Source organism: Cupressus sempervirens, chromosome 2 (assembly GCF_028749045.1).
Source record: "Cupressus sempervirens isolate cs-2001-9-10 chromosome 2, ASM2874904v1, whole genome shotgun sequence".
In the NCBI taxonomy this organism is placed as follows: domain Eukaryota; kingdom Viridiplantae; phylum Streptophyta; class Pinopsida; order Cupressales; family Cupressaceae; genus Cupressus; species Cupressus sempervirens.
The window spans coordinates 777,308,438-777,335,369 of record NC_143119.1 but is presented as its reverse complement, the minus strand read 5'-3'; the positions used below and the strand labels follow the sequence as shown (position 1 = coordinate 777,335,369).

The 26,932-nt window shown below is 37.2% G+C and overlaps 1 protein-coding gene across 4 annotated transcripts in view; it reads right to left on the bottom strand.

The window, feature by feature from the left end:
* LOC149575779 (beta-amylase 2, chloroplastic-like) overlaps positions 1-25,385 on the bottom strand; it is a 187,433-nt gene extending 162,048 nt beyond the window's left edge. For 3 of the 4 annotated variants that reach the window (XR_016360233.1, XM_089815567.1, XM_089815569.1), the window contains exon 1: positions 24,754-25,369. Coding sequence is in view for 3 of the 4 variants with exons in the window: in XM_089815567.1 (XP_089671693.1) it covers positions 24,754-25,116 (363 nt within the window). In the remaining variant the exon portion in view is untranslated. Of the gene's footprint in view, positions 1-24,753 lie in introns of all 4 variants that reach the window. The other variant, XM_089815568.1, reaches the window with a different exon arrangement.
* Between the last annotated feature and the right edge of the window lie 1,547 nt (positions 25,386-26,932).

The window sequence follows — 26,932 nt, the reverse complement described above, 5'->3', positions numbered from 1 at the left end:
TGGTAATGATGGATCAGGCAACCAAGTTCTTTCAGGATAATCAGGAGGCCTACTTCATTCATCTAAAGCATAATTGGTTACACAAAGGCAAGAAGAAAGTTACCAAGTCGTCAAAGCTCACTAAGTCAAATTTCAAATTGGAATATGGCGACCTTATTGTGCTTCTCAGTCGGATCATGGACGTAGCTCAAGGTATGCAATTTGAGAACTAGATGTACTATTTTATTGATGAAATTCAAAGTGGAAAGAGAGACTTTGATTGGGCTAGAATTATAAGTCAAAATTTTGCAGCTAAGGACAATACAAAATAAAAAGCAATTCTACATAGGATCCTATCTTTTCTATCAAATTGCGAGACTATATGAAAATCCTAGACTTAAGGCCTTAGGAGTGATTGGCAATGGGTCGGGGCAATGTTTGGTGCATGAGTGCTATCCATAGCTTCATTTGCACAACACCAAAGATTATAAGATGTTCTATGACGGCTTTGCCATGAAGATGGTAAGGATATTACAAGTGACACTTGTTAAGAAGTATGGGAGTTGGTTCATCCAATTTCCGCAATTCACATATATTAGAGTAGTAGGAAGTACAATTTGTCCCAAGAGACTTCCAAGGTACCCACCTGACAAGATAGTTTTGATGGAGTTGGCTAGGCAACTTGAGCATTATGACAAGATGATGAAACTTAAGGGTGAGATAGGGATTACCTTCTCATTTGGAATAGGCAATGGTACTTGCCCCAATCCTGTCGCCTTTGCAGCTACGGAGGAGTTAGAATGGTATCATCTAGGATGGTATAGAGCAAGACAATGATTCGATCCTAATGGTCTTATCAAGGCATCTCACGAAAACACATTCAAACATTTTCCTACTATAGAAGATTTCTGGGCCGATGCACAGGATGACTTTCATTTGAGGAAGCTAGCTTTCTCAAGATAGTCAGTGAGCATGATGAGGGCAATCAGATGGAGAGGCCTTGATATTCTCGATCAACTGGAAGATGATGAAAATGTGCTAAGGGAAGATTATGATACAGTAGATGGAACGGAATTGGTATGATCATCAAGATCCTTCCTTAGAGGTAGTTACAAGGACAGTTGATCTACACACTGAGTCTTGGTACAATGAGAAGTTAAGGCAATTACAAAGTCGGAAGGTACACCTTACTTATGAGAAGATGAAACCAAAGGAAGAAGGTCCAATGGAGTTAGTCAGATAGAAAGGTGGGGGCAGTAGCCAGCAACAAAGAGCAGTTAAGAGAAAGAAGAGAAATTTGGAGATTGAGAAAGTAAAGAACATCAGAGCCTCCAACAAAGAGACAGAATGCAGCACTGTCAAGGGAAAGCATAATTGAGGCTAGGAGCCAAGAGGTTAATACAAGTGGACAAGGGGTCACGTAGAGGTGAGCTCTGATTCGAAATCAAGTGGTTATAGTAACAGTACCAAATACTCTCCTCTCTCGAAGAACCAACATGGGGATGATATGATAGTCACAAGTGAAGAAGAGGATAGGCCAATTGATATTGAGGAAGTAAGTCAGGCGCCTAAGGCTATTGGTGATGTTTTGCTAGTTGAACCAAATCCAAATTTGGGAAGATGCACTGCACCACTATAGTTAAGGCAAATGCTTATGCCAAGATGTGAGGTGGTGACTGTCCAAACAGTTAAAGATATTCAAGGGTTAGTGGAAAAGGAAGATAGTGAGAAACAGAAACAAATTGCAAAAATAGTGGCAAAGGTAATCAAGAGTGATGATGAGGGTCACCGAAAAGTTCAGATTGCTATACCAAAGGTTAGCAAGGCAGTGGATGAGATTGTAGCCCAAGAGTATGAGATAGTAGATATAAGTTGGGAAGAATCACAGATCACATGGAGTGTGAGGAGATCCATGAAGGCAAGCGAGAGGATTGTAAAGTTGGAGGCTGAAAACAAGTATTGGAGAGATTGTCAACCTATCCAATAGTTGCATCAAGCAACCCTTCCGCAAGACAACAAGAGTAACATAGAAGAGATATCGGCTCAACTGCATGAAATCAAAGATTGAATCAGTGATATAATTCAAGACGGGCGAAATTTCCTACCTTTCTTTATCTTGACATTCAGGTCATTGGTGGCTATTAGAGAGAAATTAAGAACATTTGAAGGGGAGTGGAAGGATTTCCTTCCAGTCAAGAACTTAGCCATTCCTAGGCTACGGGCATTTATTGGACTTCCGAAGAGGTATTTGGAAAGAACCAAGTTGGTGGAAGGAGGAGGAATGAGTACGATAGAGTCTTGGTATGTTGCCTTGACCATCAGATTGAGGATACTTGAAGAGATACATAATGAGATTGCACAACACAACCCTGGCATTGATACTTCCATTTCAACCATGTTGGGCGATGTTGAGGTTGCACTTGATTTTGAAGATATCAAAGAGGAGAGCGTCAATGAGACAAAGTTTGGATCGAGATTGGATGAGTTGGGGAAGGTTGCCATCAAGAAGAAGCATTTGGGCGCCCTTGCCTCCCTCAATGCCTTTAATCGAATATGCGAAAGAATATGAGAAGGATCATGAGAAAACACTGCAAGCAGCAAGCAATATGATGAATTCGGTTGAGCTCAAGATTAAGCACACGCCTTGCCCTCCCATGAAGGAAATTAACGATAGGCTAGCCAAGTTCATTGCCTTGGCTAAGAAGATGAAAGAAAAGGGTAGAATTATATTAGAAGATCATTTGATGTAAGCCCAAGTGGTGAATTCTCCTTTCTTTTGGGTAGGATAGGTGTCTAATTCTGATTGGCCACCATTCTGGTGCCTTCTCATTGGTTGCCACTTTTCCTTTTTTTCATTGGTCCATTGATGAAGTGGCGTTTTCTCATTGGCCTATGGGGTGGCAACCCTAATTAGGGTTTCTAGGATTCCATCTGCATCATTAATTTTGCCTCTTAATCTCTATCGTTGGTTGTAATTTTGGCCCCTATATAAGGCCATTTGCTCTCATTTGTAAAGGGTTGAAGAAAATTGTTGCTTAAGACAATACCAAAATTGCTTCTCTTATCATTGTTGTGACTTGCATTGTGATTGTGACTTGCATTGTGATTAGGTACACTTGGTGTTATTGCATGGTTTCTACTTCCAATATTTAGAATTAAATTTCATTGAAGTTATTAAAGTAGATTTTATTTCAAGAAAGTTGTTAAGCAAGAGGAAGAATAGATGGATAGTTGCATGGTGATATTAGTGGATGTTTGACAGGGATCCATAATCTAGGCCACTAGCATCCTAGCGGCTTGTTAAGAAGTCTCGCGTGGTAATCTAGTCCTTTTTCCCTTGAATCATTGCATCTATGAAGGTAGAGTCATTGGTAAGCTTTCATCAAATTTGATCCCCGTCCATTTGCTAATCTTTCCATTCATAGGAGTAGTAGAGAGCAGTAAGCAAATAGTGGTAGGAGTAGTTGAAAGTGAAAGTGATCAAGGAGAAAAAAACAAGACAAGCAAAGCGAAGTACCACCAAGTCATCTTCGAATGAATAACGTAAGCCCGCCTATGTGATTAACCAACAAATCACATTAATATAACTAAGTTAGTATCCACAAGTGTAAAGACCTTGGAGTTTTTTCTCATGTTCTTCATGAGTATTTACTTTTCAAAAGAGGGTTGAGTGTTTGATATTCTATATCAAGTATTCAATTCCTATATGTTATGTAGTGGTACAAAACTGACATCAACAATTACCAATATTAGAAAATAATAAATTGCACAAAAGAGAACACAAGACAAAAAGATTTAATGTGGTTCACCCAATCCATGGGCTACGTCCACCAAACAGCAAGTCTAATATTATTATTATCCAGTGATTACAATTTGCAATCCCTAATAGCTCAATATCGCCGCAAGAAGCTACTAAATCATACATTATGAAATCGCTAACCCTGAGAAATTTTATACAATCTTTTTACTACAAAATTAGGGCTAAAATAAGTCATCCAATAGAAAAATAGCAGCTGACGCCTTTTACAATAATAAAGTCAGTTGAGCTTTTCGGAAAACCCCTACGGGGGCGTTGCCCCTCGACCCCACCCTGTATCACGACAAAGAGCGCGCTTGGGGCTCTGCCTCAGGACCCTGCAAAGGGCGTTGCCCCTTGACCCCGTCTTAGGGGTGCTACCCCTAAACCCCCAGAGAAAACATTTGGGGAGAAACCATGCCAAATAAAGTGGGAAAACTAACCTCCAAGTCTGATTAGGCTCCACATGACAACAATCTCCCACTTTGAGACTGGTCAGACTCCACAACAATAACCTCTCACTTGGAGATTGATTATAGCACTGCTAAACCTATAGCTCCCACTGAAATGTAAAACCACCCCGGACTCTATTGTTCTTAATTTAATTTAGTCTAGAAGACCAACCAAAGCTAAAGAGTTCAACTTCTCCCTTGTCACTACCTTTGTAAACATATCTACAAGACTATCATTTGTATGTATCTTCTCCAGTTTTAATCGTCTATCATCCAAAACTAACCGAATGAAATGATACTGTAACTGTATGTGTTTTGTCTTTGAATGTAGAGCAGAATTCTTTGCAAGATGAATGACACTCTAGCTATCTGTAAACAAATAATTGTCTCTTTGTGGGTGTCTCAATTCTTCCATGAAGAACAAAAGCCATATCATCTCATTGGTCGCCTCTATAGCAACAACATACTTTGTCTCTGTAGTTGATAATGCATTTCCCTTCTGCAATCGAGAAATCCAACTCACTGTTGTTCCACCAACAGTAAAGACATATCCTTCGCCTAGTATCTAGATCTACAACCAAATCTGAGTCAACATTGCCTTGTATATTAGTAGTAGATCCCCCAAGATGTAAATATTTACTGGATGTACCTCTCAAACATCCTAGAGTCCATTTGACTGCATTCCAATGCTTAGTCCCAAGAAGACTCATATTCCTGCTAACTCCTCCCACTGCATGTGCAATATCTGGCCTAGTGCATACCATAGCATACGTTAAAACTTCCTATAGCTGAAGCATAAGGTACCTTAGACATTTTAGCCTCCTCTTCTTGTGTCTTTGGACACATCTTCTTAGTTAATTTGAAATGATCAAGCGAAGGTGTGCTGACAGCTTTGGCATTCTACATAGAGAAACGTTGCAACACCTTTTCAATATAATCCACCTAAAATGTCTATTTTTTTTTCTTCCTGTTTCTACAAATTTTTATAACAAGGATTTGTTTTGTTGCCCCTAAATCCTTCATAACAAATGAATGTGCTAACTGTTGTTTCAACCCCTTGATGTGATCCATGTTAGACCCAGCTACAAGCATATCAGCACATATAAACATAAAATAATGTAGCTGTCATCATCCAACCTTTTAAAATAAATACAATGGTCTAAATGACACCTAGCGTACCCATGCTCATGCATAAAAATGTCAAATTTAAGATACCATTGCTGAGGTGCTTGCTTCAAGCCATTTAAAATTTTTTCCAGTATGCACACTAAGTTCTCTTTACCTTTTATCTCAAATCTTTGTGGTTGTTCCATATATATTTCTTCATCCAAATCACCATGAAGAAAAGTTGTTTTAACATTAAGTTGCTCCAAATGCAAATCTTCAGTAGCCAAAACACTTAAAACAATACGAATAGAAGCCATTTTAACAATTGGAGAAAATATCTCATCAAAATCAATTCTCTTTTTTTATGCAAATCTTTTTACAACTAACCTAGCTTTAAATATTTTCTTACCTCCATCCTCTTTTTTCAGCCTATAAACCCATTTATTCCGTAAAGCCCTTTTACCTACAGGCAACTTAAATAAATCCCAAGTTTGATTTTTTACAAAGGATTCTATTTCATCTACAATTGCAGACTCTCACTGAAGCTTTGTATCTACCTACATAGCTTCATCATTACATTCAGGCTCACCAACATCTGTTAATAAGATAGAATACAAAGAGGGAGAAAATCGTTTTGGAGGTCTACTTAGCCTTGTGGACCATCTAACATTCACTAGGGTTTGTGGTATTTGTTGTTGTTGCGGAGCATAAAGAACTACTAGAGCATCATCTTTTGGAGTATCATCCAGTACTACATAATCATTTTATTTCTTCTCATGTTGCTGCAATAGATCTTTCTCATTGAATATGACATCTCTACTTACAATTTTATGATTTTCAAAATCCCAAAGCCTATAACCAAATCCATCATTGTCATATCCAACAACTACACATTTCTTTGACTTAGCTTACAGCTTGGTTCTATTTTCAAAATCTACATGTGCAAATGCTTCACAACCGAAGGTTCTGAGAAAAGAATAACTCACATTCTTACCAGTCTATTCTTCCTCTGGAATACCATAGACCAAAGGAGTAAAGGGACCTCTATTGAACAAATATACAGTAGTATTGATAGCCTCTACCCACATGTTTAAGGGAAGCCCAACATGCAACCTCATACTCCTTGCACGCTCCTTCATTGTCATGTTCATGTGTTCAACCACTCCATTTTACTGTGGAGTCCTTGGAATGGTTTTTTGCCTGCGAATACCATCAGTGGAACAATAACCTTCAAACTCACAGCTGCAATACTCACCACCATTATCAGATATGAGACATTTTAGCCTTTTACCAGTTTCATTATCAACCAAGCATTTCCATTTCTGTCAAGGAAATAAACCCATACTTTTCTAGTTGCATCATCAATGAATGTAAAATAATAATGAGAGCCACCAAGGGAAGATACTTGAGCTGCTCCCCATACATTTGTATGCACGAGCTCTAATTTCTCATTTTTTTCCTTCCCACTCTTCACAAAACTCACTCTCTTTTGCTTTTCATACACAACTTTCACAGAAATCCATATTGACACATTTCAAACATGGTAAAACTTTCTTTGAATGAAATAATTTCATATCTTTTTCACTTATGTGCCCAAATCTATTGTGCTATAGTGCTGTTTCATAATCTACAGCAACTGTTTATTCTCCTTGCTCAATTGCTGTAATTGTTCTTGAACATTCATTTTTCTCTTAAACAATTAAAGTAGTACGGAACAATATGACCTATACAAATACATAAGGTGCCTACTTTCACACCTTTTCTTACTACTAAGGGATCTTTTGAGAACTTCAAATTTTTTTCAATAAAAGTAACTGTGCAACCCTCATCACCTAGTTGCCCTACTGAAATTAAATTCCTACTCAACCTTGGAACATGTCTTACCTCTTGTAGTAGCCAATGATTCCCGTTATGCAACTTAATCTTAATTTTCACCTTTCCAACAATCTGACAAGATTCATTATCTCCCAAATAAACTAGCTCAAAACCCCCTTGGACATAATCAAGAAAATAACCTCTCTAGGGAGTACCATAAAATGATGCCCCCGAATCTAAAACTCATGAATCATCAACATTTTCTAAAGAAAGAAGCAAAACATCTTCGGATTTATTACTTAACACATTTTCCTCCATGTTTCCTTTTTGTTTGTTACATTTATTGTTCTTTCAAGTCCAATAATCTTTATTCCTGTGCCCTAGTTTCCCATAGTACCAGCAATCTCTTGTTCCTCTGGATTGAGACCTCTTCCTTTGATTTTCCTCTTGATTTCTCACGATTTTCAGAATTGTCTCCTTTTTCATTTGTTCTTCCAATGCTCTATGCATTCCAAACACTTCCTAATGTAGATCGACCTAAGTTTTTCCTACGAATTTCCTCACTCAGAATCATTCCAATAACATCATCAAATTTTAGATTCTTAGAACCAAAAACATAATTACTCACAGCCATTACCAAGCCATTCTAGCTTTTAGGCAAAGAACACAAAATAAAAAAGCCCTAATTTCTTCATCAAAATTGACATTTACTAAGAATAATTGACTGGTAATCGTATTAAACAAATTTAAATGATCAACAACAAATCCACTTGTTTCCATCTTCATATTAAATAAATGCTTCATGAGATATATCTTATTTGAAGTGGAGGGCTTTTCATTAAACTTTGCTAAGGTTTGCATCAACTCTTCTGTCGTCTTAGCTTTCATAATATTAAATGCCGCCGACTGTGCTAGGCATAAACGAATACTTTCAAGTGTCTTTCTACCCAAAATGTCTTAGTCCTCATCTTTCATAGCCGCCTCTTTCTTGGTCTTTAACTGTCCCTTTCTTGGTCTTTCCTTGCAGTGGCCCCCATAAATCCTTCTAATAAAGATGGTCTTCCATTTGCATTTTCCATAACTGAAAATTTTGTCCATTAAACTTCTCAACCTTCAACTTACCCTTGTTCGTCATTACTCCCACTCAACTGTGAGACCTTCCTGCAGAGGATAATTGAAACAACTAGGCTCTAATAACACTTGTTAGGATTAACGAGAGAGAAATAACAATTACATACAGATATAACCAATATCAAAAAATGATAAATCGCACAAAAGAGAACACAAAACGCAGATTTAACGTAATTCACCCGATTCCTGCGCTTCGCCCACCAAACAGTGAGTACAATATTCTTTTTATCCACTGATTATAACCTGATTACAATCTGCAATTCCTTACAACTCAATACTGCTGCAAGAAGCTACTAAATCATACATTATGAAATCCCTAACCCTAAGCTATTATATACAAGTATTTTGTTGCTTACAAAATTAGAGTTAGAATAAGTAGTCCAATAGAAAAATAGTAGTCGACACCTTTTACAATAATCCCCGCAGAGGCATTACCCTTCGCCCCCCCTTGTATCTTGACAGGGAGCATGTCTGGGGCTCTGCCCCAAGATCCTGCAAGGGGTGCTAACCCTTGACCCCCTCTTAGGGGCGCTGCCCCCAAACCCCTATAGAAATAATCTGGGGGTAAACCTCACCGAATAAAGTGAGAAAAATTAACCTAGAGTCTAATTAGGCTCCACATCACAACATGGGTCAAGGCAATGGAATAAGAGCTTGATCAGATTGAAAAGAATGATACTTGGACATTAGTTCCTAAACCTAAGAACAAGAATGTGATTGGTACAAAGTGGGTCTTAGGAATAAATTGAATGAAGACGGTACAATTGTTAGAAACAAAGCAAGATTGGTTTGCAAAGGATATGCTCAAGAGGAAGGTTTGGATTTTGGTGAAACTTTTGCACCAGTAGCCAAACTTGAAGGTGTTTGGATGTTGCTAGCCTATGCAAGCTATAAGAAGTTAGTCTTTCAGATGGATGTTAAATCTGCTTTTCCAAATGGTGCATTGGAAGAAGTTTACATTGAAAAACCTAAAGGGCTTGCTTTATCAGAAGATGAGGATATGGTTTGCAAATTCAAAAAAGCTTTGTATGGTTTGAAGAAAGCACTGAGGGCATGGTATGAAAGGTTACATTCACCATGGTAAAGATTGGTTTCAAAAGGACAAGTGAAGATAGCAATGTATATTTGGAAGGTAACAGATTGTTGATTGCATAAGTGTTTGTGGATGATATTATCTTTGGAGGAGATGATGAGTAAGGATTTTGTTGAAGAAATGTAGAAGGAATTTGAAATGTCTATGATAGGTGAGATAAAATTCTTTATTGGGTTGCAGGTAATGCAACTGGAAGATAGAATTTTCATTTGACAATCCAAATATGTCAAGGAAGTGTTGAAGACTTTTGGCATGGAAGATTCAAAACTAGTAGGTACACCTATGGTCACAAGATGTAAACTATCTAAGGATGACACTTCAATTCAGTTAATGAGACACTATAGATCTTTGATTGGAAAATTGCATTACGTTGTACAAAGTGAACCTAGTATAGCTCACGCAATTGGGATAGTTGTTAGATTCCAGTCAAATCCAAAGGAAGCACATATGATAATAGTAAAGAGGATATTTAGATATCTTAACAGGACAATTGATTATATTCTTTGGTATCCTCACGATGGTAATTTTGTTTTGAAATTTTTTACTAATGCAGACTACGCAGGTAATGTTGATGACAAGAATAGCACAAGTGGTGGAGTATTCTTTCTAGGAGGAACACTTGTGTCTTGAATAAGCAAAAAATAAAATTGTATTTCTAATCCATAGCTGAAGCAGAATACGTATTGTATCTACTTCAAGTAATTGTTTACAAGAAATTTGGATTAAGCAAGTTTTGGAGAGATAAATGAGAAGGTTACAAGATTGGTAACTATCTATTGTGATAATACAAGTGTTATTAACATATCAAAGAGTCCAGTCCAGCATCCTAAGACAAAGCATATTGCCAGAAAGCATCGTTTTCTAAGGGAAGAGATACAAGAGAAAGATGTAAGGATAGATTATGTATCATCAAAGGAACAAGTTGCAAACATATTCACAAAGCCATTACCTAAATATGCTTTTGAGTATTTGAGAGGTAAGATAGGGGTCATTCCTCTAACAAAGCAGAACTAAGATGCTAGTACTACATCAATTCACTGAACTCATTGTATATCTTTTTATAGATTGGTGTAGTGGAGACTACTTCTCAAAGAGAGTAAGTAGTTAGATGTTAGTGAAAGTAGGTTATGGATTGTGAATTGAGAAACTTATTGGAGATTCAAAATAGAAGGTGAACTCAGAAATGAGTGAGACACCTTTGGCATTGTTGTCAAGGGGGAAGGAGTACAACAAGATCATCAAGGAGAAGTACTACAATGCAAGAACAAGATCACAAGGGGAGAAACCCCAAAGGGGGAGAAGAACAGGGAATAGAGGATGAATCAGCTTAGGGGAGCCAAGTTGATTTATGTTGCAGGATTAGTTAAGGTTGGTATTTATTTTTTCGGGTTGCCATCAGATGTAGATTTTTCCATCAATGCCAAAGGGGGAGATTGTTGTCGTAGCTGATTTGTTGATTATCTTGAAGAGTTGTTACAACAGATGTTTGATGATTGTTTGGCTAGTTATTGTGTTGGCATTGATGTCAACTCAAAGTTACTAGTTATCAGAATGGTTATGTTCTATACGATGCAGATTACAAATCAAGTGTGTATTTGGTTTGTATATTGAGTTAGAGCGTGTGATTCATACGAGAGACTTAGGGACATCTCTAGGGGCCCATTTGTTTCGCAAAATTGGATCGGAATTGGGATAGTGGTAACCTGATTTTGTCGAATTCGTTGTTTGTGTCCAAAATGATAAAGTGGAATTAGAATTTCAGAATTCTAATTTTGCCCCAAAACCACACTTAAATCCAGATAGATGGAATTGGGAATTGACTTCCAGGTTTTACCTTTTGAGGATTGGAAAGAAATTAAAGTGTATTAATTTTTGAAGTCCGGTGAATTTTAACCACGATGTCTCGCAAAGACTCCTCGTCAAAGCTGCCTTCACTGTGTTGGAGAAATCTTGAGAGCAAGTCTAGTTTGAGATCTGATTCCTCACTTCTTTGAACTATGTCTCTCAAAAATTCATGAACAAAATGGATTGCTTGGGCGAGAGTTTTTTCAGAGCCGACGTTCAAAGCCCACTTGAGTTTCCACTACCTCGCGATGTCCATGACCTTTGTAAACTCGGATTTGGGGAGACTAGGATCGAGACAATTGGGATCCATCCCAAATGCCACTTTGCAGATGTTGTCGAACGAAAACCACCACAGAACATCCTAAAAATAAGGAAACTCCCACTTTGAGATGCCTGCTCAAGCAATGGCAGCAAACGATCCGCCGTCTCGAACTACATGCAATCAACAATGAAATTTCTCATAGATTTGGTATTGAATTCGTAGCTCACAATCTTTCTTTGCAATCTCCATGACTTCATTTCCGTGTTGAAGATGTCATTACCGAGTAGGTCGTGCAGAATCTCATTAAAAATCTGACCTTAGGAATAATTCTCAAATCAAATCTTCAAGATATGCTCCACATTCTCCAATTCCAATTTACGAACCAAACGCAAAAGATGTATCTTCCCACTCATCTTCCAAGTGAAATAAACGAGACCAACTAGCTTCCCAAAACCCAATTTCGAAAAACAAAACCTGATTTTGACAAACTCAGGATCAGAATCAATGCCTGGTTTTCCTAATTCCGTGAAACAAATGGACCCTAGTTGTTGTATACGTAATTTCATGTACTCCACATAAGTGTTGAGAGAAATATGATTGATTGAAGTGAAACAATACAACCGGGTTGAACAGATTATGATAGACAATGAATGATTTGACTGATCTACCAAATATATGATGTTTCAGGATATATGACATTTACTCAGTTAGTTGATCATGGTTACAGTTGTGCATCATTTGGTTTACAAGGACACATGTTTTAGATTGATTGAAGGAAGTACACGAGAAATGAAGAACAGGTTGAATGTTTGTATTTGATCTTTAAGTAGTAACATGTAGGTTGTTTCCAATAAATCTTTCAAGATGTAAAGTTGGCTGATGATGTGGTAATGCTATAAGGCCAATGTGTTGTGATGGACCAGTTATAAATTGGTAGTTGTGATGAATTTCTTGGAAGTTGTGTAAGTTCGTTGGAAAAAGTAAACAGGCCAGATGTTCTTTGTTGAATCGATGTGCAAATCAAATGGATGATCGTGTCGTGCCCACTAATGATGGTTAGGGTTTGGTAATACATTTTGGTCAACCTAATATGTATTTCAGGTGTAACACGTTTAGGTTAAGCCGATGGACTAACCTATGTTGAGATGTCTATTTATATGGTAGAATGATCTTTTTGCAAGTGTGAAAGTGAGTGAGCCAGATCGAAAAGGAGTGTGATCGAGTTGGTAATTGAATGTCTGCAAGAAGATGCAGAAGGTGAACTAAATTGGATTTGTACAAGTAATGGTGAAGTGTTAATTCCATATCACTCTTCTTGGTGAATCCTAATAGGTTCTCAAGTTCAAAGCCTCTAACAAGGTCACTTTTAATAGGGTTAGTAAGATCTTAACAGGTCTAAAGTGTATCCTTTTAATAGGGTGGCTCATTAATTTGAGTTAGAAAATCTTTTAACAAGGTTACTCTTATTAGGGTAAAGCTCTTGATAGGGCTAGAGGTAAATCCCTTAACTGGGTGACTCCTAACAAGATTTGCTCCTAATCGGGCATTATTGTAAGCTCCTAACAGGGCCAAGCCTTGAACAATGCCCATTTTAGAAGACTGCAAAATACTTGTGGGTATCAATTCCCACCATGGTAGATTTCCCTCTGACCAAGGGTTTCCACGATAAAAAAACTTGGTGTTATTGTGTTACTTGTGTGGATGTTTATGTTAGATATTTTATTGATAAGTTCACGAGTTAACATAGAATGAATGGTTAAGTGTTAGATCAGATTCTGGTTAATCAATATTGTGAAGTTTGGTTAAAGCTTAAATCTAGTGAATTACTGATCCCCCACCCCAGTAACTAGAACCTTAAGTATATCAACACATCAAAATCAAACTTCAGCTCAAACCACTTCATCAAAGAAGCAAGAGGAAATATAATGTGATAGAAATCACTGCAATACATTTTGTATGATTTTTGGGTGGAAATGATTATAAATCATAACTTTGGTTGTTATTGTTGTAATATAATTTGTATGCTTTCATGATTAAAGGTAGCATCTGACTTGATCTCTGTTAAAAAAAAAAAGGTAAATATTTACTTGCACCCAAAAAGATAGTTATTACAAAAGCGGTTGCACAAGTATTTATGCAAAGTGCTTGCAGAAAGTGGTTATCTGATCTAAGCCTACAAATACACTTTAGGATGTTGTAAAAGGGTTCCAAGTTTCCAACTCTTCGCATGAGATATTGTACACATGATCTTGAATAGTATTGTTCAAGTAAAGTATTAGAAAACAAAGTTTTGGATGTACATTCAAATTGTAACCTATGTGCTATTGTTGATGTGTCATGTGTCTCAGTGTTAATAACCTTGGTTTTCCTAGTTATTATATGTAAATGAGATAAGTAACAAACATGTCATGTTTTGGGTATATTGACTTGATAGTGAAGTTCAAATGTTAGTTTGTAACTTTGTATTTCCCTATTTATCGTTTCTACTTTCTTCAAGCATTTCCATGTTAAATACCACAAAAACTCAATACGTTTATCATACAAGGTTGTTTCTCCTCTCAAATGCAAAGGAAGATCCCTGTTCTACAACCATCTATCCAATTGTTGTAAACATTCATCACTGCTTGTAGGGAAAATAAGGTCATTGTTGAAGAAACATTCATAATGACAAATCTATTTACCAACACTTCCGAAGGAAAGAAACATCTTATAGAGAGTTACTAATGAGTCTCAAGAGCATTGATAATCTTTAACTTTTTTAATTTCACACATATATGCAAACAATAAGATAGTTTAGGCTACAAATTGTAAGCTTTAATAGAGCATATAAAATTAATAAAGATATCTAAGACAATGATAAAAATTTAAACATTACACGTAACACAGCAGATTATGGTGGTTCGACAATTTGCCTACATCCACTCTCAAGCAAGGAAAATATCTTATTTACATTTAAGCAATACCATGCATTCATGGTCTGCACACATCTACTTATACACACACATATACAGCTAGCTACCATGAAGAGGCAAGAATGAGAAAGGTCATCTGATAGTTTTGCTTTATATCCCAACAATCTCCCACTTAAAGTCCAAGGTACATCCATTAACAGTAACATCCCTATTTTTCCGCCTTTAATGTTATATTACAACCAGAACCTGAGAAGACTTTAACTTCACCAGACTCTGCTCAAGAACATTGTCAATTAATCCTCTCCAAATTATGTCAAATTGAACATAATCTAACAACTTGACATCTTCCCTTACAAATTTTACAGTTCCATAATCAGAAACTACACTATGTGTAGTTTCAAAATACACTTCATCCACGTGATCTCCTATTGTACTCCCCTTCTCTATTCCACTTAATAGAGTATGTAGAAGATCACCATTATCTGATTCTAAAATCCAAACATAAAATTGCCGGTTTGATTACTTAAACACTTCCTCCTTCCTCGATGATACAACAGTCAATGTTTGCTTCTCAAACCACCTTGAAAACAAATTCAATTGATTTATAAAATCAAACCTTGCAAAAACATCAGTGAACACGGCAAACAGCAACTTTCAATTGTAATCAACATAATTTTGGTTCTCCTACAGTAAAGGACAATACAGTGCAACCACTTTTGGCAACTTACTCCAGAGTTGCAAACACAATGCTCCACTTAATAATTCTGGACTCAACAACAGACATAAAACTCAATGTCACTACAGGATTTCTATGTTCCACAACGTACTTGACAAGCCCGTTAATTACCAACATAATCACCAGCGAATTCTCCTCTATAAATCCTCACATCATCATCTATGGAAGCAGAGGATTTTGGTCTTCCACAATGTCTAACGACATCTGACATCCATTTTCCCCAAGATGCCACCATAAAAGGTTTACGGAAGAACTCACCCACCAAAAGGTGTTCTACACTGTTTGACTTTTTTAACTGTTCTGCCAATTGGGTGGCGATTTTGTAGTCACAGTGACAACAACTTACAACAAAACTATGAATAGTTTGCAACTGACAGCTTTTAAGGATCAAATGCAAAACAGTGGTTCCATCCATAGCATGTGAGACAAAGTCTCTCCTACTTCTCAAGTAAGACTCCCCTGCTTATTGCTAGTGAAATCAACAAAACACTTAACTACTTATTTACACTAAGCTAAATTGGGGCGTGACATTCATCTTATTCTCTTATTTCATAATGGATGTTACTATACAATACAATCTTAAAGAAATAGTGCATTTCACTTACAAAGTATTTGTTAGAGCAATAATTCTGAAAAATAGAAGATCAGACGTAAGAATGACCTTCAGCACACCAGCATTTTATGTAACCAAGAAACTCATGAAAGCTCAAACTCTTTCCATGGCTCCTTATAAGATTTTAAGATTGAGAATGAAGCGCATGTCAACTCAAAGTCTCCAACATGTGTTTCACCCTATATGCACAAACAAAGAAAACGTAGCAACAGAAAGTCTGCAAGCTATTTCCTTGCATGAGCATCCTATGTTAATCTCAGATTTGGTAGGCATCTCAAAGTTTGCAAGACCAAACCTGAAACCAAATTATAACTCTCAACACAATATGCAGCTCAAAGTTTGCACGATTGGGCTCAAATCCCTCTTGATCAAAGCAAAAAAAACTCACAATCAACTCAAGAAAATGTTGTAACATCACAGTTTGGATTGGCACAAAGTCTTAAAACAACCTACTTCTTTTATTGAAAGCAATTTAGTCTACATATAAGCACAAAGTCTTAGAGTGCATGTACAAATTGGCAGAATTTCATTGCATTGCCAAAAGATAAAAATGACAAACAGCCCTCTCCTTTATTTATAGGAAAGGAGTGGAGACAAAGGAGGAGAAAGAAGGGGAAACCTTTAACTACCTTTGACTTATTCAAGATTACAAATCCTAATGCACTCATAATCTGATTACATGTTACAGCTTTGCAAGTGATACTATTGATTCCAATTACAACTTGTTACCCAATTACATGTAATTTGTCAACAAAACTATACCTATTTATAAAGCATTTGAATATGACTAAGTCTCTGACAATGCATGACTTCTACTACATTATCCTTTTTTTATCTTCATACTGCTACATGGTGCTCTGTGTTTAAAATGTTCAGATTCGAGATCGTCTTGAATTGAAATGGAAAACTGCATCCTTGATTGTTCTTCATCATAACGGTTGTTACTGGGTGAGTACCTTTTCATGACCATTTCAGTCTTGAAAACATTCTATGCTCTCATCATTCCATCGCTCATCCCTTCCTTTGAATGGTTCCACAATGTTGTCATTCTTGCCTTGTGTCACTCTTAAGTTACCAAAAAAGCCATAACACGATCTTCCAAACTACGTAACAGATCTGGAAGAGTATGTGTAAAGGATATGAGTCGAAGGCCTTTGAGAAACAAAATGTGGAGAAAATGGATGAAATCAGCTATTAAAGTGGGAGAAAAGCTGAAAATGGGCCTTTTTCGAAAGCATTGCATATGAATGGATAGCAAGCTTTTTAGGCAAGGAAATGAGGTGCATATGTGTTTGTATACAAATGGGAAGGTTATTTACTCACAAGTGAGGTTTTCATGTCCCATTACAAGTTATCCACAAATCGTTTAATGCCTACAAATGGGATTTAATAGTCCATTTGCAGCCTTGGTAAAAGCATCAAAAGCGTTTGTAAAACACTTAGGGATGAGCCTTTTAGCTTGCATTACATAATGGGAAAGTAACTTCGCTCTTTTTAGGCAAAAACAAGCCTAGAAATGGGGTTTTTAATCCTATTTGCATATTAAGGAAAAACACATACTTGGGCTCTTTGTCGGAAGAACGTGCATCTCTTCTTGTATCAATTTGGGAAGAACTTGCATTGTAATTTGGGAAAGATCATCTCATTATTTTGAAAACAAAAGACCACAAAAACCTGAAATGATTTTTAAAAACAAAAAAAGTATATACAAAACATGAACAAAAACAATACAAAAGAAGCCCCAACTTGCACTAAAATGAATTCAAAAAAGAAAGCATATATCTTCTTTGAACTTGCAAATGAAGGAGTCTTTTGAATCTTTGAATCAATCTTCTCAAAACCAAATAATTTCGAATTTGGAAGAAGATCCCAAGATTTCAGATATATAGGCAAATGAATTTAACTAATTCTTCATGTCAAATAAATGCATTTGTGAGTCAATAAGAGATTCTCAACTAACTTCCACGATGGAGGATCAAAATGCAAAGGAATAGCAACAAGAAAGACACATCCAAGCCTGCAAATTGATGTTCTTGCTTTAGATAAATATGTAGATGTAATGCAATAAAAAAACAATGCCTATGCGAAAAAAAAACATGATTTGTTTGAATGAACACAAGCTGAAAGAAGACATTTCTTCCCTGGATGGGCTTCTACCATGTAATTGCAAGGAAGTTGTTGCTGTTGTTTGGCATTTTTAGATAAAAACGGGCTTTACAAAGCTCAAAATGCCTCATGTGTTATGCATATAAGAGCTTTACAACAGTATACATATATGGGACCACTGAGCATATTGACATTCATGACATTCATTGTCATTTCATCCATCGGCTGGTTGAAGATAGATCCGTGGATTTGCAATTTGTTCCTAAAATAGACCAGAGTGTTGATGTTCTCACCAAGTCCCTACTTCCACAGAAGTTTGTCAAATTGGAGGGGGGCCTGATGTCATTGATAGGTTGACCATTAAGGGAGGGTATTAAAATAATACTCCTACATTAGATTATTGCTAATGGTCACTTCTAGATGTTGTAAAGATCTTGTATAATACTTCCTTTCTATTATTTGTATGTTTAGAAACATCTCTCTTGTAAACTCTATAAGAGCGTTTCACCAGCAGTGAGAGTAGGAGCTTCCAGTAGGTTGAAGCCTGCGAAGTGTGGGAGTAGGAGCTTCCAACAAGTTGGGGCCTATGAAGTGTGGGAATTGGAGACTCCGGTAGGTCGTAGCCTACAAAACATTGTAAAAGAAAAGTTTATATATAAGAAAGCAAATACTTTGTCGTGGTTTTCTCCCGCATTGGGTTTTCACGTAAATCTTGTGTTATTGTGTTTCTATGCATAATTGTTCATTTCAGCATTTGAAGTTAATTGTTTGGATAAAAGTTTTAAATTGGAAAATTTGTTATTATACTGATTCACCCCACCCCACCCCACCCCCCCTCGCCCCCCCTCTCAATGTAATCACATGCTCTTCACGGTGCTCTATCATATCTGAAGATTAGATTGATGAGAGATAATAATCAATATCGGGAGGCAAGAAGATCATTATATCAGCAATCACTATATCGACTAAGTCATTCAGCATTAGAACTCAATTTAATATAGAGACTAATTAGTTGTTGGCAAACACTAATTAGATGATAAGATCAATTGAGATGACAAATCGATAATCAGAATAGCAATAAAAGGTTCGATTAGTATTTGTTATGAAGGGACATAAGGAAACGTCCCATACAATATGACTCTTCACTCAAGAACGCAGATATAAGGAGCTACTACTATTATCCATTGAAGGCATGGGATTGAATCTTATTTCTTCTTTACCCTTTTTCGACCTGCTCGATTGAGCACTTGTCTAGTTGGCATAAACCCATTGCAAGCAATTAATTATAAATCAGAAAAGGCACCATAGTTGCAGGAGTGAAGAATTCGGATCAGAAACAGCAAACTTATCGCTATAAGTGATACCACCAATTCATCATTGCATATACAGATCAATATATCAGATATAGCAGCCTGCTTCTAATTGCATAAGCATATTGAAATATCAGACATAGTAAAGTATTCGTCATCGCACAGTTATGTAGGTATATCAGACATAGCATCATTGGCAGGACATTCATTGCATAGTTTAAATTGATATATCAGACAGGGTCGAACTATACATATATATCTACAGAATGGAATATCAAGTCTTTTCTTACATCAATGATTCAGTATCCAATTCATATAGTATCATTGGCAGATTGTTCATATCATAAAGATAAACCTAAGTATTATCAATATATATAATAAACTTAATCATATTGCATATTTCCAATTGTCATATTAAAAGGAGCAGTTATATGGCTATTAATTTCAAACAAAAACATTCATAAGAGGTCATTGATCATTATTTATAGTGTTAAGACTTTTAGGAAATTCGTCTATGGACCCGAGTTTGCAAGGTAATTGTCTCTATTTCCTAAGCCAAAATAGAGACATTACATTTTAATTTGAAACCAAATATTTTAAAGCTCTCCCCAACTTCCCAAATAGTCTATGTTAGCCTCAATATGAAGCAAAGCCCAAATCCACATGAAGCATCATCTCATTGAAAATAACAAGCTTATGAATTCCATGTGTCTGATGGTGGAGAATCTCAACGCAATGCAACAAGCTCCACAAATATATCCTTTGTCACAAACCCAACATAGCCTTCTGGAGACTTAAAAAAGTTCCAATTGAGACCACTATCAACATTAGACATTCACTCCTAAAACTGCAACAGTGAAAAGCATAAACTGGATTCATCACAAACTGTCAACTAACTACCAAACACAAAAATTAACTTAGATTCCAACATCTCAGACATAATGTAAATTCCTTGCAATACTCCAAGGATGCCCCTACATGAAAGATAGCCATAAGATCAGGGTATAATAAACTGATGATAAAAAGTGACTCAGATTATAATCTCAAGGTTGACCAAGGGCTTTACAATGAAATGTCAGTTTAATAATGGGACTTTAGATGTATGGTAAGTTGGTGGAGGTCTTTCTTGCCCATTGTCTCAGGGATGATAACAAATGTTCTGATCTCCTTGCAAATGCAGATATTATTTGGTCCCCTTAAACAGCTTGTGCGAATGATAGGAATGACAAGGGAGAGGTTTTATCATCCCTTGTAGAAAGTCATTGCAATTATTTTATCCATCCATAATATTAATCACTTCAAGCCACCTCCTAGGCTGAATAAAATTGTTTTTTTGAAAAAGGAGTATCTACTACTAGCCTTGGCATTTCTTTGCTTTCTCCTTCCTTCATTACTGGCATCTTTATTCTTCTTTAAAGGTATATTTCAGCATGTAGACAAAACTTACAAGAATTAATCTAAATTTGCAACTTCCTCTTTGTGGTGCAACGCTGCTCTCTCTCATCTCATCAACATTTTCTCTCAACTAGTTTTTTTTGTTTTAGATAATCTTTGGCTTCAAGTCAGAAATGAAGCATTCAATCTCTAGATGGTGTGGCAGCATGTAGGCAAAACTTACAAGAACTAATTAAAATTTCCATTTTCCTCTTGTGGTGCATGAATGAGTATTCCCTACCAATTGCTCTACTAGCAATGCGCCTCATTCTCATCTCATCAACATTTTCTCTCAAATCATCTTTTTGCTAATCTTTGGCTTCAAGTCAGAAACGAAGCATTCAATCCATAGATTAGAAGGTGGGGACTCCCTATATAAAGATTTTGTTTTGGATAGAAGGTACAAAAATAACCTTTGTCATCCTAAATTGGCCTTTTGAAGTCCATGTAGTATTATTGGCAAGGAGGGTTTAGAAAACACAAGTAACTCAATAACTAGAGCATCCATCATAGAAGATTTCAACCAAGTCAGTCCCAAATGCATGTCATAGATCTTTTGACCACCTCTTGTTCTACTTGGAAGGGCCAAGACAAAGAAGAGATGCTTCCAAGCAACGAGTATGGTGTAGTCAATTGCACACAAGGTGAATTGATCACTTGTAGGAGAAAGGTGAATGGATTGGTACCAAGAACAATAAGCTCAACATGTTTACCAAAGATCTAGTGGCCCATTTAGACAGCCTTCATGGCATTTGCACAAAGGGACTTGTCAGTGTTGCAGGGCTCTTTACCCTCCCATCTATATTAGAGAGTGCTATAGCCCACTCCAACCAATGTCCCTACTTGGAGTCAGGTATCAAACTTTATAGCTGTGAGGTAGGTAAAAGTGTGGAGGTCTAGGAGGACGTGAGTTGTGGAAAGGAAGCAATGACTAGCATTGAGGAAGCATGAACCACTCTTAGCAAGTACCATGGTGGAAAGTAGATGGTTTAATAGGGTGAAGATTGTAGTGGGTTTACATCACTGTGCAATTGGTGTGTTCTGTAAGCAGCTTGGTTGACTTAGTTTTGGCAGGTGCCAAACAGCCCAAAGGTTTCTCAACCCGCTTTGTTCAGTTTTCACTTTTTGTTGACCTTTTTAGAAGCCATGTTTCCAAGTCTTTGGGAAGGTACCTTGACTAGAAGATTAGCCCATAGATCCCACAATTAACTGTATTTTAAAAAATACATGTGAAAAGATACCTTTAGGGCCCGTTTGGTGACAAGTATAGGAATAGAAAATTAGAATAGGAAATAGGAATGGGAGTTAGAGTAGGGAATGGGAATGCAAAATGACAATCCCATTCCTGTTTGGTTCAACTAAAATCTATTTTGAGAATTTGTTTGAGAATCAATATTTTTAGGGCTTTTTTGCTGCTGCTGCATGAAGCGGAGGATTTCATTGCAAGATTTCACAGCCAAATGAAATATCAACGGCAGATATCTTTGTTGCAGTGCAAGGAGATGCTTGCATTTGAGCTTTTATTTTTTATTTCCAGCGGATTTTGACTAGAGTTTTCTGTACACGGCTTGTTTTTCAAAATGGAAATAGCTTCAGTGGTACGAGAAAGAGAACTGGTACTCAGTCTTGGTCGCCTCCATTCAAGCTTCCAAACCAAATCCTTGTGCTCGTTAATCACATCATCAAATCTGTTATATTTTAGATTTTTATATACGAATGCATGAAATCTGTTATATTTTAGATTTTTATAATTTTAGTACACCGTACATTTTGTCTTGGTGTGGAGGGACAAATGGTAATACGTAATCCTATTCCCCATTCCCATTCCGCGCACCAAACAAAGAATTCAAAAATATATTCTAATTCTCAATAACCATTCCCATCATATTCCTGCAACCAACAGTGTGCAACAGTGTTGATGATCGTCAATAATTGCGCATACAACATTTGGCCAGGAACATTATCGGGCAATGGAGGCACTGCCTTGGGCGAAGGAGGCTTTGCTCTCCCGAGGCTTTGCTCTCCCCACAGGAAAATTGATGGCTTTCACCATTTGTTCCGGATGGTCGGGACGCATATGGGGGCAGACTAACACATTGCCTAGCCAAATCCTATTCTCCATTCCAATAACTGATATTTTTGGGAATGGATTTATGCTCATTTTGGGCTAAAATGGTAATACGTAATCCTATTCCCCATTCCCATTCCGCGCACCAAACAAAGAATTCAAAAATATATTCTAATTCTCAATAACCATTCCCATCATATTCCTGCAACCAAACGGGCCCTTAGTTAATAAATGTAATTTACATTTTCTCAAGAAAGCATGTTGGGCAAGCAATGAAAATGTGGTTTTGTAGGGGTGGGGGAGGGCGACGGGGAAATTTACAAACCTCTAAAATTATGGAAAACATTGCATAAAAAATGTCACTTCCATTGCCAACATTGGTATTTTGTGATGGATAAGTTGTGGTGTTGTTGTTCTTGCCATCAAGGTTCAAACCCCTTTAGGGATTAGTGAATGTTTGAATGGGAATGAGGTCCCCTGTTTGTGACCTCGTTGGTCCATAGCTCTAGGTCAAGAGCATTTATATGAGAAGCCTAGACAAATGGACTTGATATATATGTGAGGGCAACAACTAAACCATTGCTGTACAAGTGTTCAATTTTATTATAAGCTCTCTCTGTTTAGTCATTTAATAGAGCAAGTGAAAATACTAAAGACAAACATATAGTCTCAGTTCCAAACAAATCTGGTCTACTCTCTACTTGTTTCAATGATAGAGATCAAAAGCCCTTGAGCTGAATGGGGGACCTTATTATCATAGGATGTGGATTTTGAGTGAGTGAATTAGGACTGGTAAACTTCTCACCATGCTAGTGGCTCTAATTCCCAAGTTTGTGTGCAAATGACAACCTACCAAGCCTACTCAGATTAATATTTACAATTCATAGTGTAAATCATACTTTTTCTATAATTTGAGTATGAAGGATGACTTGACCAAGGTCCCTTTCTTGAGCACTCATGTTTTGAGCATTATTAAAAAACTAGGACTCAACAAAGACTTGGTAGACCCAAGAAATTTAAAAACTTAGGACTCAGGAAAAAATCGACAATAACTTGACAAATTTATTGAACATTTTATGTACTTAAATGTTAGAATTTATTCTTCAAAAAAAAAAACATATTTACTAATTTTGTTAACCACACTACTAATCTCCATTATATATAGATCAAAATTAGAGCCTCATATATACCAAAGGCCAAAAAACAAGTTCTAAGTCTAATGAGTTATACACTGTATTACTAGTTTTCATCATATATAATGATCAAAATTAGAATTTATTACATACCATAAATAAAAAACCAGTTTAAATGGAATATAATGTCACTTTCGCTAGCCAAGTTTATAAAAGTTGCCTCGTATAAAGAGATTTTTGGCAAGTTGTGCAGACTCAAGAGTTATATCTCAGTTACCCGTCCCCTCTTCCTCCTAATTAAGTTTTTTATTTGATAGATTCCAATAACTAATGGCAGTTTAAAAATTGAGACCCAATTTGATTGACAGATACTGTCCCTTATGGAGATCTTGGGGCAACCACCCCACTCGGTCAGGGGCAGCGCCCCTTTGGAGGCTTGGCATTAACATGTCTCTTCAGCAAGAAAAAATAAATTATATGAATTTGGAAGAGTCACTCAATAGTTTTGTAGGGAAAAATCATCATGAATTTTCAAAACCTTGTTGGATAGACTTTGGTCGTGGGACTTGCCTGTCATTTTGACTCGGGGGTCAATTAGAGGTTTTGGCAATTTTTCAACGCTATTTTGGAGAGTGTGCTTTGCAATTTCCTAATTTTGAGTATGAACGGCTTATCAAGACCACCCGCTCTAGTTCTTATGTTCTGAGCGTATAACCCAATTCTTCTGTTTTGAGTGAGAATGATGAATCACCAAGTCCATTTTCTTTAACAACTATGTTTCAGAGACCATTTCTATGCTTTGAGCATGTACAACAACAAAACCCCACTCTGCCTGATCCTTACAATTATACAAATTCCACAATGCCAGAAGTGAAAACCAATTTGCCAAACACGCTCTTGAAGTTCAACTTGTAAATAAAATCAGAAAAAGGAATCCGAAATGAAAGAAGAAAAAAAGTACATGAGAAAGAGAAAGAGGCCGGTAAGTCGTGCCATCAGAGTCTACTGTCCATCCGGCCTCTCTGGCCAAGGCGGCGATGACGTCATTAATGTCAGCTCGGACAGGCAGGCTGTAATTCCCGTACTGGCGTAAACCCGAGAGAATCCTTGAAGTGATGGCCCGGCGCTGCCTCTCCCTGAGCTTAGTACGCTCTCTCTCTTTCTCCCTCTCCCGAATTCGCCTCTTACCCGTGGTCACATGGTGCCCTTGCCCTTGCCCTTGCTCCTGCTCCTGCTCGTCCCCTCCTCCTCCATCTCCTTCTCCATCTTCATCACAGTCTTCATCATGCTTCACAGCCTTCATTTGGGCACTTTTCTCTGACATTTCAATGGCCAAAACGCCACCATTGTTGTGCTTCACTGCTCTGTATATGCGATCATGGTCACCCCATTTCAGAGTTAATTTCTGGGCATGACTGAAATATTATTTTAGTGGGTCAGCTGAGTGGAGGAAAGCAGTGTCACATCAGACTCTGACGGGACGGCGGCAGCGTGCCCCACCTCCCCCCCCATCCCCGGCTGTGGCGCGGGAGACGCCCAGCCCATTGACCAGAGCTTCCTGTGAGAGTCTCCAGTGCAAGTTCTTACACGTGTCCGACTTCTTTTCATAATCCATTGATAGATAGATAGATAGATAAAATTTTAACAACCACGAGGCCAAAAATAGCCTATGGGACAGCAAGACAACTCAAGCAGACTTAAGTAGCGCTGTTCGCCTCTTGTGTAGACTAATGATGAGCCCCCTCAATTGCTCAATGTACTCTTCGTTGAACAGGTTATGCCAAGAACTGTCACATATAGTATCCGCAAATTTATCCCTGCTATCCTTGTAGGCTTCACATTCTATAATAAAGTGCTGTTCAGTTTCCACTTTTCCAGAATTGCAAAATCTGCAAATTTTCTCTTCCCAAGCCTCCTTTGGCCTCTTCCAACGCCCGGTCTCACAACGAAGTTGGTGAGAGTTGGTTCTCAGCTGAGCAATAAGAATTTTAGCTCTCCAAGAAATGTTGGCTCCTATGTACACTTTTTCGAGTTGATCACAAGTGGGGTTGAACTCATTTATATAATATAGTTTCTTCCTCCCAATCTCGCTTCCCCAATTTCTCTTGTAGAATTTCTCCATAACAAAGACCTTTATTTCTTTATTACTTGTGGGGCACATATTGAAATGAATATTCCATTTACTCATCCACTTGATGTTTTGTTGCATCCATGTCCTTTTTCGCTTACATAGTGTGTCACTAAAGACAACTTTCGGCCATCTATCCTCTTCCATTTTTTCGATTCTTTTTAGATAGCTTAAAAGGCGAACCATAGCAAGTGCCTCAATAGGCGCAGCCCCCATTTCACTTAGCATGATGTCATATGGAATAGTGCTTTTAATTTTAAACTTGCTTGTAATCAAGCGCTTTTGGATTCCTTCGATTTGTTTCCATTGTGCTATAGTAGTGCTGCTGGCCCATAATTCACACCCATAAAGAACAACTGGCAGCACAAGAAGACCAAACAAGGTTTGAATAGTTTTCCAATCCCACAACTCCGCTTCACGGCACCTATTCTGAAGAACGTAGAAAGCCTTCCATCCACCTAATGTCCTTTTATACCTACAGCTAGACTAGCTTAGTTTTTTGTTGAAATCGATGCCAAGGTATTTATATTCCGCAACTTCTTCGAGAACACTTCCATTGTAATAAAATTCATGTTGATGTTGTTTTTTATTATTAGAGAAAATCATAACCTTGGTTTTGCTGATATTGACTTGCATCCCCACCATTCTACAAAAGCGCTCAAGAGAAGATAGATGGTCTTGCAAACCACAAGCAGATTTGGCAATTAAAATGAGGTCATCCGCATATAGGAGTAGCTTTATAACAAATTCCCCTAGCTGAATGCCTTCACGCTCTTGCGTGTTTAACCACTCTTCCAGTTTGTCAATATATAAACCAAATAAAGTACATGATATGATATGATATGAAGGGTTTTAATGATAGTTTATGATATGATATGATATGATATGATATGAAGGGTTTTAATGATAGTTTATGAGACTAAATAGTATGAGAGTGGGTACGCCCTGTAGCCAATGGTAATAGTGTAAGTCTATAAAATTCTCATTGCAATGTAGGGTATAGAAGTTGCAT